At 37.4% G+C, this 15,122-nt stretch overlaps 1 protein-coding gene across 2 annotated transcripts in view; it reads left to right on the plus strand.

Annotated features, from left to right (window-relative positions):
* The window catches only part of LOC129730575 (uncharacterized), a 74,393-nt gene extending 73,933 nt beyond the window's left edge, over nucleotides 1-460 (plus strand). For both annotated transcript variants that reach the window (XM_055690018.1, XM_055690017.1), the window contains one exon: nucleotides 1-460. In XM_055690018.1, the coding sequence (XP_055545993.1) occupies nucleotides 1-233 (233 nt within the window). In that variant the 3' untranslated portion in view covers nucleotides 234-460.
* The last annotated feature ends 14,662 nt before the right edge of the window (nucleotides 461-15,122 follow it).

The raw sequence follows: 15,122 nt of genomic DNA on the forward strand, positions 1-15,122 counted from the left end.
GCCTGTACGATCCGGAAGATCAGTGCTATGTGAGCGTAACGGGAGACTTGGTACAGCGTGGCTGTGTGTCCGAGAGCGACTTCTGCCGGGTCGGTCAAACGTGCCACACTTGTGACGGGAATGGTTGCAACTTCAAGCATTACGAAAATGGTGCCGCAAGTGTTGTAATCTATCTGCAAACCCTAGCGATGGCTTTACTGGCCGTGTTGGCCCGCAGCAACTTTAGGCAGTAGCACGAGCGAAAATAAACTCAACATTAGGCGTTTTGCGCCGCTTACAATATATCGTAACATCATTTGATTCATCTTGATCAACCCAAGTCGCTGTTTTGCAATGTACCGCCCGTCGATTGTCGAGAATAGATACTGTGGCGCGTGAAAGCACTAACGTTGTGGTGTTAAATGTGTTTAGAATAAAACTTGCCATTTGCCAGTTCGAATAAACTTTGATGGCGTATGAATTCTTTTTGGTACCTATCTCTGATTTTAAATAACGTTGTCTTTGTTCTAAATATGGAAACTTAAATCAGGTATAAAACCAATTCAATCCCAGTTTCACACAAACTGTTAGTCAGGATGACTTGCGAAACTAAACAAAGATTATCATCATTAATATAAGTTTGTCTTTTGTTATGTTCCAGCGTTTCATTGCTTTTGCTATGTGTATCTTGCCCAAACCATGCCTTGCATGTTTGGTAGACAAGACGATTGAAAAAACCATCCGCGTTCGGGAGAAACCATTGATTCTACTTAAGAGTTCGGGATGAAATGAATAGAGAGTCTGTTTGTTATGGCGAATTTTCGTTGCTATGATAAGCATAAGGGTTTCCTGCATGAAAACGAAATTAGGTAATTGATTTGCGTCACTATAAATATTGGAAAACTTGACATCATTGTCTTTGACATAGAAATTGAAGCTTGTTGCTCTTTCAACCCGGTGTCCTTCAGTGCACATTAGCAAACGGTTTTTTCCTTCGATATAATAAAGCGGAGATTTTAATCAAACAAAACATTCGAATGTTGATTGGCGAACCTATTGCATGTTACTGCATCTGGTACCCGTAACGTAAAAATGAATTCTTGAGAAACTGCACTTACTCAGCCTGCGGACTATCTTTATTTATTCATCTGTGGATTTATGTTGATGAATGTCATTAGCACACGCAGCTGATGTTGAACATAAACTTGAATTAGAGAGCTCCCTGCTTCATTAGACGACAAACTGCTCTCGACAATCTGGATTTTTCAGTTTGAAATTACACACCAATGAGGTTAAATCAAGCAATTACTAGCTTAGTGCACTCATCGGAATATATATAGTTTGCTTGTCTTTCAGTCACGCGCACGACAAACGAAAGTTACTCAAATTGCCTTTTTCCCAAACAAACTCTGAAGCTGAGGTACACTGAAGTTTGTTATTTTTTAGTGGGTAGCAACGCAAACACTCCTCTTCTGACTACAAGTTACCTTTGCTTTTAGTCCTCCACACACCTCCTCTCGCCTGGTATGAAGCCAGTCGTAAGGAAATCAACGCTAACTGCGTCTTGACTAATATTCGGCACACGTGTTAAATTAGCACATGGCTAAAGGTTCTGATGCAGGTGCATCGACAAAAACCGCCAAAAACGTAATAAAGGGCGGAAGGCAATTTTAAGATTTAAGAAAGACATACCTAGTATCAAAGATATCAAGCATGTAAACGAAATCTAAAGTTAGTCAAACCACTGTCGGTTGATTATGAACGTTATTTTACAGCCACATGTCCAATAAGTTCTGTAATGTCATGGCATTGCCATCAAACTTAGGTTATCAAGTGATGGAATAAGGCAGTACCCGTTGTAGTTCATTGAGGATAGACTATGAAAAAGTCAAGAAAATAATGGGAATTATAAACCTTTTTGCTCGAGAAAATAAGCAGTTTGTTTTTTTTAAGTGTGTAGCAATTTTTATATGCATTGAAATTGTAATTTTTCAATAGTACAGTTATTCGATAGCAAAAAGTTGTTTGTTTATTAAAAAAATCAATTACGACCGAAGACGTTAATAACGAACATTTATAAAAAATTGAAGAAACTCGCCAAAGCCATTTTATGCAAACATCATATCGACTTTCAAGTTTAGCTTATGGCGCGTGACAAGCCGCACTTGAAATCTATCCAACTTTCTCCCTATTACTCAAAGCTCCAACAAAATTTACCAAAATGTTCTCAAGAAGTTGTACTCAAAGATAAAGCAATATAATTTTTTTCGATATTTTTAAAAATAGAAAAGACATTTAACCTACACAAGACATGCTACCCCATTGTACCCCAAATTAATTGTTTAAGTATACTACGACGTTCAAGATGTACGGAGAAAAGGATAATTATTTTGTTGATACGTGAAAATTTTAGCTGTTTTAAAGAAACTTTGAGTATAAGATAAACCTATTTCCGACGAGTGACATTCAAACTTTGATTCAAGTTCAACAATTATACTTAAAAAATTTCACGATGAAATTAATCAGTAAGGTACACATTGATCTTTAATTTGCAATACAGTTTGTGTTAATTATGTTCATAGTTGATGAGTAATAAGAGTTTGAATTTCATTTTTTGAGGTAAAAACTGATTCCTCTGCGCCGGGATCGGGTAAAGCTATTGGCCATTATTTTTGAACATTATTTAATATCTGATCAACAGTTTTGATTTAAGAAAAAGTTTCTAAGAATAAAAGTAAAAAATAAAATATAAAATAAAAGTTTCAAAATTTTAAAAATGAAACATAGGTTTATCTACTATCCTGCAAATGCGCTACAATAAGCCAACTTTTTTTTTATTTTATATCAAATAATATTTGTTTGCTTATGAAGCAGAAGACGAAAACAAAGAAGTAGACAAAGGTGGTTGTGATGGGATGAGGATTGTTATGTTGTCACGCAACACTGTAAAAGGTTTCTGTGATGGAACTAGTCAGCCTATACACCAGAGAGACGCCGAGACACTCACCGTTAAGGCAACTGTCAACATCAAAACGGGCGATCTGTATAATTTTGCATTGCCGTTATCCGTTTTGATGTTGACAGTTGCCTTAACGGTGAGTGTCTTGTCATTTCTCATATCTATAGGTTCACTAGATGGAACGCAGATGACAGATGTTTCATGCGCGTCATTTATCATGTGTGAAGGTATATCGGAGTATTAGAGAGGGATTTGAACTACCCATCAATGATTAAAAGAGGGCAGTACTTCATTGTTCCAAGCTTTGCTATTGTTAATAACAAATTGCAGAGACAAACTTTTGCATGTGTGAATATATTTTTTGAGCAAGCCATTGGTTTTTATAAATTGTTTTTTTTTTCAATTCACATTCACATTCATTTTTAGTTATTTTGTAAGTTTAGTTTGAATATAGCATATGTAACATCAAACAATTGCGAAAGCGAACTATTATTAAAGTTATGAATTTAAAAAAAAATTAATCGTTAGAAAACAATTTTACGACAATAATAGTCAATGATGGAGAAAAAGTATTTAGATATTGGAGATAACAGCTGTGCAGTGGATCCGTATAAGAAGCGAGATGCAGATTCGTTTTCGAGTGAGCAATCAATCCACGATCTACTGAACGAAGGATTTATCTCAGTTTAGATAATTAATTAAGTTTTAAACCAGCGCTGGCCATTTGTATCGAATTGTCGATAGTGTCATAATTACATCTTTAAATTCAACTCGATATTTAAAAAAAAAAATTTTCATTTTAGAATCAATACCAATTTTTAATAGTTCAAAGCGCATTAGAAAGTGGCTAGCCACTACGGGCCAACTAGTTGTTTGATAAAAAAATAAAAAAAGTTGGCTTACTGTAGCGCATTTGCAGGATAGTAGATAAACCTATGTTTAATGTTTTAAAATTTTGAAACTTTTATGTCGATATATCAAAATATCTTAAATCAAAACTGTTTTTTTTTTCTTCATCTATAATTTATTTGACACGGCACAAATATAATTTAATGTTTACGGCGCCAATTATATCTGGTAGCTTACTTTCTAAAGTATCTTAATAACTAAAAGCAAATTTTTTATCCTCGCTGCCGACTACGAGCTGAAACTAAATCTAACTTAAAGCTAGAATGTTCTGCATGAAAAGCACTGATTTGTTGTTTGATGGTTTTCCATCGCCAAAGGTAAGCAGCATATTGAATATGTTCCGCTGCTGGGCCAAGATATTACGGACTGGCATATTGGGTTGTCTCCCTTGGGACCTGAGAGTATCGTGCGGGTCTAGTTGCTGTTTCCGGATCCGGGGTCTTAACGTGTTCTTGTCGTTTGGTTGGATGTAGGCGGAAGGGAATAGGATTAAACTGGGGCGTGGATGGATTTCAGGAAAACGTATATAAGGGAAATGTAGGATAGGTCACGGCTCGCCAAGACATCACGAACAGGAACAGCCGGCTGCCTACTTTCGGCCTGCAGGGAAGCTATTAATTTAGACCTGGCGTCACGGTGTACAGGGCATGACCAAACCACATGCTCTATGTCATGATAACCCTCACCACAGGCACAGATACCACTTTTCCCGAGCCCAACACGACGGAGATGCGCGTCAAATCTATAGTGATTGGACATAAGCCGGGACATCACGCAAATGAAATCCCGACCTACATCCAACCCCTTGAACCACGGGTTCGTCGATACTTTGGGGATTATGGAATGTAACCACCTTCCCAATTCTCCTCTGGTCCAAGCATTTTGCCAACTGATGATCGTATTCTGACGTACAAGTGCGAAAAATTCATTAAAAGCAATTGGTCTTTCATAAATATCACCGTTTGTTGCGCCCACCTTAGCCAAAGAGTCCGCTTTCTCATTGCCCGGTATCGAGCAGTGAGAAGGGACCCACGCTAAGGTAATCTGAAACGATTTTTCGGATAAAGCACTCAGATGTTCCCTTATTTTCCCCGGGAAATACGGAGAGTGCTTAACATCTTTCATCGATCGGAGAGCCTCAATGGAACTGAGACTGTCCGTAAAGATGAAATAATGGTCCGTGGGCATTTTTTCGATAATCCCTAGGGTGTACTTAATTGCAGCCAATTCTGCGACGTAAACAGAAGCAGGATTATCGAGCTTATGGGAGACGGTTGTTATTGAAAATGTTATTGAAAATATGTTATTGAAAATACCGAAGCCAGTGGACCCATCAAGAAGTGATCCGTCAGTGTAGAACATATTGTTGCAGTTGATGTTTCGATATTTATTGGAAAAAATGTTGGGGGTCTGCTGCACGCGTAAATGATCCGGGATTCCACGAGTTTCTTCTATCATGGATGTATCGAAAAACACAGTAGAATCAGAAGTATTTGATAAGTCGACACGATTTGGAATATTCGAAGAAGGGTTAATATTTTGGGACATGTGATGGAAATACAATGTCATAAAACGGGTTTGAGAATTAAGTTCGATTAACCTTTCAAAATTTTCAATCACGGGACGGTTCAAGACCTCACATTTGATAAGAATACGAGAAGACAGGCTCCAAAAGCGGTTTTTCAATGGTAGTACTTCAGCTAAGACCTCCAAACTCATCGTATGGGTCGATTGCATGCAACCTAAGGCGATACGCAAACAACGATATTGTATTCGCTCCAGTTTGATCAGATGTGTGTTTGCTGCGGAGCGGAAGCAGAAACACCCGTATTCAATAACAGACAATATCGTTGTTTGGTAAAGCCTTATAAGGTCTCCTGGATGGGCTCCCCACCAATGTCCGGTTATTGTACGAAGAAAATTCATTCTTTGTTGACATTTTTTCATCAGATACCTCACGTGACAACCCCAGGTGCCTTTAGAGTCGAACCAGATACCAAGATATTCGTGTACCAAAACCTGAGAAATCGTTTTACCCATTAATTGTGTTTGGAGCTGAGCAGGTTCATGCTTCCTAGAAAAAACTACTATCTCTATCCGGAGAGAATTCGATACCTAGCTGTAAAGCCCAAATCAAAACTGTTGATCAGATTTTGTATTATGCTCAAAAATAATGGCCAATAGCCGGCGCAGATAAATCAGTTTTTACCTCAAAAAATGAACTTCAAACTCTTATTACTCATCAACTATAAACATAATTAACACAAACGTTAATTATGTTATGTATTATGTATTAAAGATCAATTTGTACCTTACTGAATAATTTAATCGTGAAAATTTTCAAGTATAATTGTTGAACTTGAATCAAAGTTTGAATGTCACTCGTCGGAAATGGGTTTATCTTATACTCTAAATTTTTTTGAAACAGCTAAAATTTTCACGTATCAGCAAAATAATTATCCCTTTCTCCGTACATCTTGAACGTCGTGGTATACTTAAAGAATTGAGGGTAGCATGTCTTGTGTAGGTTAAATGTCTTTTCTATTTTTAAAAATATCGAAAACAAATTATATTGCTTTATCTTTGGGTACAACATTTTTTTTGAATATTTTGGTAAATTTTGTTAGAGCTATGAGTAATAGGGAGAAAGTTGGATAGATTTCAAGTGCGGCTTATCACGCGCCATAAGCTAAACTTGAAACTCGATAAAATAAAATGGCTTTGGCGAGTTACAGCCGGTTTTCTTCAATTTTTTTCTAAATGTTCGTTATTAACGTCTTCAGTCGTAATTGATATTTTTAATAAACCAACAAATTTTTGCTATCGAATAACTGTACTATTGAAAAATTACAATTTCAATGCATATAAAAATTGCTGCACAGTTTAAAAAAACCAAACTGCCTATTTTCTCGAGCAAAAAAGGTTTATAATCCCCATTATTTTTTTTTTGACTTTATCATAGTCTATCCTCAATGAACTACAACAGGTACCACTTTATTCCATCACTTGACAACCTAATTTTGATGGAAGTGCCATGACATTACAGAACTTATTGGACATATAACTATAAAGTAACGTTCATATTCCACTGACAGTGGCTTTAAATTTCATTTACATGCTTGATACCTTTGATACTTTCTTACATCTTAAAACTGCCTTCCGCCCTTTATTACGTTTTTGGCGGTTTTTGCCGATGCACCTGCATAAGGACCTATAGCCATGTGCTAATTTAACACGTGTGCCGAATATAAGTTAAGACGCAGTTAGCTTTGATTTCCTTACGACTGGCTTCATACCAGGCGAGAGGAGGTGAGTGGAGGACTAAAAGCAAAGGTAACTTGTAGTCAGAACAGGAGTGTTTGCGTTGCTACCCACAAAAATTGAGTAACTTGAGTAACTTTCGTTTGTCGTGCGCGTGACTGAAAGACAAGCAAACTATATATATTCCGATATTTTAATATTTTAGCTGCCGAAATCGATAGCCACAATGAATCACCAAATGATCATGTTTTGAACCGGTACTGGAAAAAGAATTGTTCTTTTTTCTAACGGGACGACATGTTTCAGGCAGTTCTCTGCTGAATTTTGAAGAAGTGTATGAATTCTGGTCTTCGTTCATCACTTTCTTTTCCATCAATTTAATCCATCTACGCCAGCGTGGAACACTGTTTCACGGGGAGAGAAATCATTTTCGAAGAAATTTTATTGTTTTTCCTCGAAGGGAAGGAAATCATTTTCGAAGAAAATCTATAGCTGTCCTGTTTCAAATAACTGCAAAACGTTGCTAATAGAGGCCAGTCAATGTTGAGTTAAAATAACTAAAGATAACATTTCGAAAGTATAATGGTCCAGGTGGAAAAATCGCCCTACAGAACTATAGTAGTACTGCGTTCTTGACGGTACACACACGACTTCTAATTCATTTATTAGTAGAATCAAAAGCTACATACAGGAAAAAGGTAACGATTGCTCTATTCTTTCGCAAAATAAATCATTTGCGGATGCGAAGGATAGATCAAACTGATGTTACTATTCAAAATGGGAACAGTCATATATTCTCCACTTTAAATTAGCTCGTGTAGTGGGCTGAATGTTGGATTTTCACGATTACTCCTCGAAAAATGCACAAGTTGCAATTCTATAACCATAACAATCAACGTTATTTTTATCGTGAACAACTTACCTTCGGGTCTAAATTCCTCGGCGATGTCCGGATGAAGTTCATTTTCTACAGATGTAAATATTTTTGACAGCCTGGATTCTTGATACAGTACAGCCAATATGTTGGTACCGAGGATTATTATATATTACAGTTATCAATTATGATTTTCAAATATAGCGAAAAATTTGATTTAAACTACGATAAACCAATAACACTGATAAAAGAAACAAATCTGAATGCAATGAACTAATTCCAGACATTACCTTTGAGCATAAATAACGTTATTCTGAACATTAGCCGTTAATAAGTCGTAAGTTTTGGCAACGTTGATCTCACTACTTGATTGAGCACACCAATAAAAGCATACAATATGCCTTCAGCAGTTTCGCTTTCAAGCGGTGTCTAACGCCACGTGTAAAAAATTTCGAGTAAACTTATTTTGCACAACAATAGTCTTTAGCCTTCCTAGAAGTTTGAAGTTATTGGTGGAATGTGAAGAACCGTTCAAATTATGTGTAGAAAAAATCTGGGGTGTGCACTATTTATTATTAACGTGGGAGTTCCCGTGGTGTTGGTGCTGAGGTGGAGATAGATGGGGAACAATTAGAAGTGGTTGATGAATTCGTTTATCTTGGTACCCTTGTGACATGTGACAACGATATGAGCCGTGAAGTGGAACGACGAATTGCAGTAGCAAACAGGGCCTTCTACGGATTACGTAACCAGCTAAGGTCCCGTAGTTTACAAACTCGCACAAAACTAGCGTTGTATAGGACGCTGATACTCCCAGTGGCCCTTTACGGACATGAAGCATGGACGCCGAAGGAAGCTGATCGACGAGTGCTCGGAGTTTTTGAGCGTATTGTTCTGCGATCGATACTTGGCGGTAAATTGGAAGATGGAGTGTGGCGCAGCGGCACAAATCACGAGTTGTACCAGGTATACAAACATGCTGATATAGTGAAGGTAATATAGCGGGGCAGGCTTCAGTGGGCTGGACATGTCGCCAGAATGCCTGACGAGAGAGCCGCCAAAAATATCTTCAGTAGAGAACCAGGAAGAGGCTGCGACTCCGTGGTAGGCCTCGCACGCGGTGGATATGCGCGATGGAAGAAGATGCACGATCTGCTGGTGTACGATGAGATTGGAGAACAGCTGCCCAAGACAGAAGAAGCTGGACATCTCTAGTTCGTTCGGCCCTAGACCGGTAAACGGTCCGTTAGCCAAAAAAATAAGTAAAGCAAGTAGTAATTATTATCATTCATTATACCAATGAAAATGTTGGCAGAACGCAGTTGATAAAATAAGAGCAAATGTGCGAAGAAAAAGACAGTGAAGTGAGAAAAAATCATGGTAGAAGTGATCTTGTGAAATTTAATCTAAAATGATCGTTTCATGATATAAGCACTACTATAATACATGCAGAAGCTCTCCATGTACGAACAGGTACAAGTAGCAGTTTTATCATTCTATAAAAGGCTAGTGTAATGATATTTGTATGTTTTTTTCCCGCCTCGAAATTTATTAGTTTATTAAATAGTGATTTATTAGTTTAGTAAATAGTGAGCGAGAAGAAAGATAGGCAGCCATTAAACCGCCATTCAAGGCTTCTGTGAAGGATGTCTTTAATTTTAAACGCATAAATAAGTTTTTATATAGAGCTTCATTTGTCCCTGAGAGAGTCTTATAAAACTAGTGTTACAATGCGAATTACGACAGCAAAACATATAGTACTCAAATTATCAGACTTTGTCCCTGACTGATAACTGACGCATTTTTGACATTTGTAATCTACAAATTAATTAAAACTTAATGGATAAAATGATGGGACATTTGGTTTACAATCTAGTATAGTCTAGTCTAGTCTACACTGTGTTAACAGCCAGTACTTGAAAGGATCCTGGAAAATGATATCTAAAGAAGTGTTTCTTGGAAAAGACTTGGCGATTTTCGGGATGCTGTTTTCTCTACAGAAAACCATCCATAACCCGAATGTAGCATTCTATGAAGCAACTAAGGAGTAGAACCCAGATGCACCATTTGGAAACTAACTAAAAGAACTGAATTTTTTCTTAACTTTTTTACTAAGTTTCTAGAAAAGCATCAAACAACGTAAAAGACATGACTGATGCCTACCAATTTATAATCGTAAATCTTAAACAACCATCCATCTTCCTTTACGCTAACGATTTAGAACTTATTTTGTCTAAAGATTGGACTTAAGAAAAAAGCGACACTTTGTTTTTGAGTATAACTTTTTATCGTGTGGGTGAAAAATAATGAAATTTGGATTAAAACAAAGTTGGAGTGTAGTGTTTATGTGTGCAAAATTTTATCGCGATCTGTCAAGTAGTTTCCGAGATGCATTCGAAACAAGAAGAGCTACGCCAACAAATCTTGGGTGCGGTGATCGATAAATCCTGGTGATCAATAATCCTGGTCAGTCGCACAGATGGATCGGCAAAAGGCTTGATGCACTTTGCTTATACTCTCAATGTGCTCTTTGAAAATAAATTTTTTATCCCAACCCTAGTACTTAACCTTGTCAGACCAACTTAAAATAACCCCATTCATCTTGACAACGTTGTTATTATTTGGCTTGAGGAAAGAAGCCCTAGTTTGATGAGGAAAAATTATCAATTGAGTTTAAGAAGCATTGGGATAGATTTTCCACCTTTGCAAGTAGGAAGAGAAAATATCTAAACTTTTCTGCAATCGACTGCATATGACACGAAGATTTTTCCTTTTACGGAAATGCTTGTGTCATCGTAGAACAATGACTTTGTGCATCCTGGAGGTATCAGGAAGATCAGAAGTAAATATGTTGTACAGGACTGGACTAAAGACTGAACCTTAAGGCACACCTGCTCTGACGGGAAATCTATCAGATTTTGAATTCTGATAGACGACCTGCAGAGTTCGATCAGTTAGATAATTTTTTAAGATTTTGATTAGAAAAAATGGAAAATTAAAAGTTAGCCATTTCGCAATCAAACCTTTATGCCAGACTCTGTCGAATGCTTTTTCTATGTCTAAAAGAGCAGCTCCGGGACGGGAGACGACCATCAACCGGCGAGCTGGAAGCGTCCCAGAGAAGGTCGGCTGTTATGACAGTACTTTAAGAAAAACCCAAGTCTTTCCACCCGAGACGTGGCCAAAAAGGTCAATTCGTCGAGGTGGCTCGTCCAGCAGACAATGAAGCGGGCTGAGCGCCAAAGCAGACTGAAAGGCAAAACACGGTGGCCACCAAGCAAATTCCTGGCCTCCAGTTTTTTGTCGGTACCGGTTCCGAAACAGTTCCGGAAGAAAAAGAAGGACAAATTCGCGGAGAAGTACCTGCTGTGGTATGCAATCTGCGAGTGCGAACGGTACAGTAAGCCATTCGTTACAACCTGCACCATAACCGGGCAGATTTATCGAGAGGATTGCTGCCAGTAGTGCTTGCTGCTCTTACCCATGCTGTTCTGGCCTGATCTCGCTTCGTGTCGTTACGCCAAGTTTGCAATGGATTGGTACGAAGCGGAGGGTGTTCATGTGGTTTCGAAGGAAGCGAACCCGCCAAATTCCCCAGAACTTCGTCCGATCCGAAAGTTTTGGGCGATTATGAAGAAGTTGAAGAAAAGCGAAAAAACGTTCAAAACCAATGAAGCTTTGAAGAAAAATTGTGAGAAATTGTGTAATGGACAAGCCCTTGCCCAAGATTTAATGAGCAGTGTCAAGAGAAATGTAACATTCAGCTTGGGGGAGGATATTCAATAGGGTGTCCCAAAATTGCACAAGTCTGGGGCTCACCCTCCAAATGATAGAAAATGGTGTTAGGAACAAACTTTTGTTCGGCGGCAGCTCTAGAAAATGGAGTTTTCAACTGGCCCCGATGATTTTTTTGAAAAAATCTGTTTTTCTTCTGTTAAATCCAAAAAAACATGTCCAGTTATTCAATTTTCCATGAAACCTAATCCTTTTTATATTTTTTACAGGTTCCTTAGGGTTCAAACTGTAAGGAAAAAATTCGTTTCAGATTATTTATCGTCAATTTATTTCCCTAAAAAAATTTCTATCGTTTGGAAAAGAGATTTTTCAGGTATACTTCGACATTCAATCAATTAAAGTGGGTATTAAACCTAATGCTCTCACCAACTGAATACCATTGAAAGTTGGGAAATTTTATGGGGAAGAACATTGACAAAGACTACATAGCTCTAAAATTACTTGAATTTGAGTTATCCGTGATTTACTGTGAAATAAAAAGTTGAATTTTAATGTTTTCCTACGATAATCAAGGTCGAGTGAAGAAATTGAATAAATATTATCAAGTTTACTAGAGGGGAGGAAATGTATGTAATTTAACAAGGATGCGAAAAATGAACAAGGACAGAAAGTGCGACTTAAAATAAGAAAAAAAAACTTATTCAGATGGGACTCGGACCCGCAATCTCCGGTGACTTCGGTACGGTGCCAGGTCTGCAGACTGCACTTGTGGTATCTTCAGCCTGGAATTTTTCGATAAAAATGTTCATGATGACTCAAGAGGAAGGTCTAATCTCTAGTCTAGTCTACACTAACACAGCCAGTACTTGAAAGGATCCTGAAAAATTATATCCACCATTTAAAAAAATGATTTCCATACATTTTTCTTGTCAACGGCCAGGCCTACTGTGTAGCGCAATATAATATAATATAATCTAAGATCGGGGACAATCCGTACCAACCGATCCGTATGTAAGAAGTAATATACCTAATTCGTTGGGAGTGATAAAGCTAAGAAAGTACACTCCTTTGTTGACCTAATGATGACTCGAAGAGGAAGGTGGTACAAAACTTCAAAAAGGTGAGCAGTGAAAACGACAATTCAAGAGTGAAAAAATTTTTGTCTGTAAAAAAACTTAGTGGACTCACAAAGAAGTCACTAAAGTTTTTTCGATAGACTGCGGCTTGATATCAAGTTTTTTTTTATTCAGGAAGATCCCGAGGCCTGGATAGAAAGAAATTATTATCTTGATGCCAAATCGAAATGTTGAAGCTTAACACTTATCAATAACCTTGCAGAACGGGCCTTTTGAGTAGCACGAGATTTAGTTGAAATTATAATACTTTATGATACGGCAAATGAACATTTTAGTATTGAAAAACATCAAAATGTAACTTTTTATTCCACAGTTAATCACGAATAACTAAAAATCAAGTTATTTCAGAGCTATGTAGTCTTTGGCAATGTTCTAACCCATAAAATTTCTCAACTTTTAATGGTATTCAGTTGATGAGAGCATTAGGTTTAATACCCACTTTTATTGATTGAATGTCAAAGTGTACTTGAAAAATTTCTTTTCCAAACGATAGAATTTTTTTTAGGAAAATAAATTGACGATAATCAATCCGAAACGAATTTTTCCCTTACAGTTTAGACCCTGAGGAACCTGTAAACAATATAAAAGGATTAGGTTTCATGGAAAATTGAATAACTGGATATGTTTTTTGGATTTAACATAAGAAAAGCCGTTTTTTTTTTTCAAAAAAGTCATCGAGGCCTGTTGAAAACATCATTTTTTAGAGCTGCCGCCGAACAAAAGTTTGTTCGTAACACCATTTTTTATCATCTGGAGGGTTAGCCCCAGACTTGTGCAATTTTGGGACACCCTAATATTCAATAAACAAATTATGCCAAAACATAGCTAATAAAAAAGGAAATTGGAGGAGTATCCGATTTAAATTGAATTTTTGGTGATCATTGTTGCTACCGTTCCAAGCATAGTTGTCCCAGCGAGCATGAGGTTTGTGTAGAACATGGGACATCTATGAGGCCCCCCTAGTCTTAGGCCAGATGTAATACATGAGAAGCCAAGGTCATAATCTTTTTTTTTTTTGCTCATCACTTTCCATTTCACAATTACCACTAAATGTTAAAAAAAGGGCCCCACGACAATATCTGCCCCGGGTCCCCCATCGCGCAAATCCGGCCCTGAGTTTGTGTGTCTCATTGTTTTCGAGTCCTATCTTTTTATAGTGTAGAAAATCGTGCAAATAATCAAGTCTAGCATAAGTTATTAAACTTTTTGTGACTTGACGTTTTTGGACATATTTCGCGGGCCGTTTTACCCCACTTGAGCTCAATTAAAAAAAATAAAATCCGTCAACAAATCGATTGATGATAGTTTTATCCTGTGAAGGGTACAAAAAGGGATCTATTTTTCCTTTTTTCACCTTTTCGTGTTTTTGTGTATATAGAAACGTTCTTCTGCCTTTCATAGAACGAAACCGTTATCGAACAATTTGTTGATCAATTTTACATAAGATTTGCTATGTTTCAGGTTACCAGTCCAGCTTCGAATAATTAGTGGGAATTTGGGTTCTGGCTTTTTTCATATCCCAATGGTTCCTTGACAGATTTTCTATCTTTGGGTGTTAATGAACTCGGAATAAATTCTAGTTTATTGGAAACATATAAAACTAAAAGAAACAAAATGTCAGAAAAAGTTCTACTTGTTACAAGAATGCACATTTTGACACACACTCCTAAAATCCAGGACATTTCCGGTGTCCGTTGGTTCCGTCAAATTCCCTAGTAATTTTTGGAAACTAGAGTAGTTTTCCAGTAAAACGAAACCGGTTTCACCAAAATTGATTCACTTTCCGTGAAATTCTGACTATTTAGAAATTGACAAAATTTTGCCTGTCTCAATCATTTTGTCTTAATCAAGCGCGTAGCTGTCTTTCATTGTATAACTTTTAATTTGTTACTTTTTTTGTCTAATGCGCGGTCATAAAATACCATAAGTAATAAAATGTTGCTCTAAAGTAATAAAATCTTCCCCGTTTGTGTTGGGTGTGGGAATAAAAAGAGGTTAAGTCAAAGCTGTATCTATTAGAATTGTTGATCTGAAAGTAGACATGGACCCGACCCTGAGTGCCTTCGTGTGTCTCAAAGTCGAGCAGACAAGAAAAAAGAGCTCTTCAGTACCCACCCCGGAAGCCCCCAGAGAAACGACCAGAGACTTGGGGCCTTCAAGCGCTTGCCCTTCTGGCAGGCTTAGCAATAACAAATTCTGCCGTTTCACTCAATTCTCGATTTTCTGGTATGCCAACCTACTACAGTAAGACGTAATTCTACGTCATAAA

The sequence above is a fragment of the Wyeomyia smithii genome, chromosome 3, assembly GCF_029784165.1.
Source record: "Wyeomyia smithii strain HCP4-BCI-WySm-NY-G18 chromosome 3, ASM2978416v1, whole genome shotgun sequence".
Taxonomy (NCBI): domain Eukaryota; kingdom Metazoa; phylum Arthropoda; class Insecta; order Diptera; family Culicidae; genus Wyeomyia; species Wyeomyia smithii.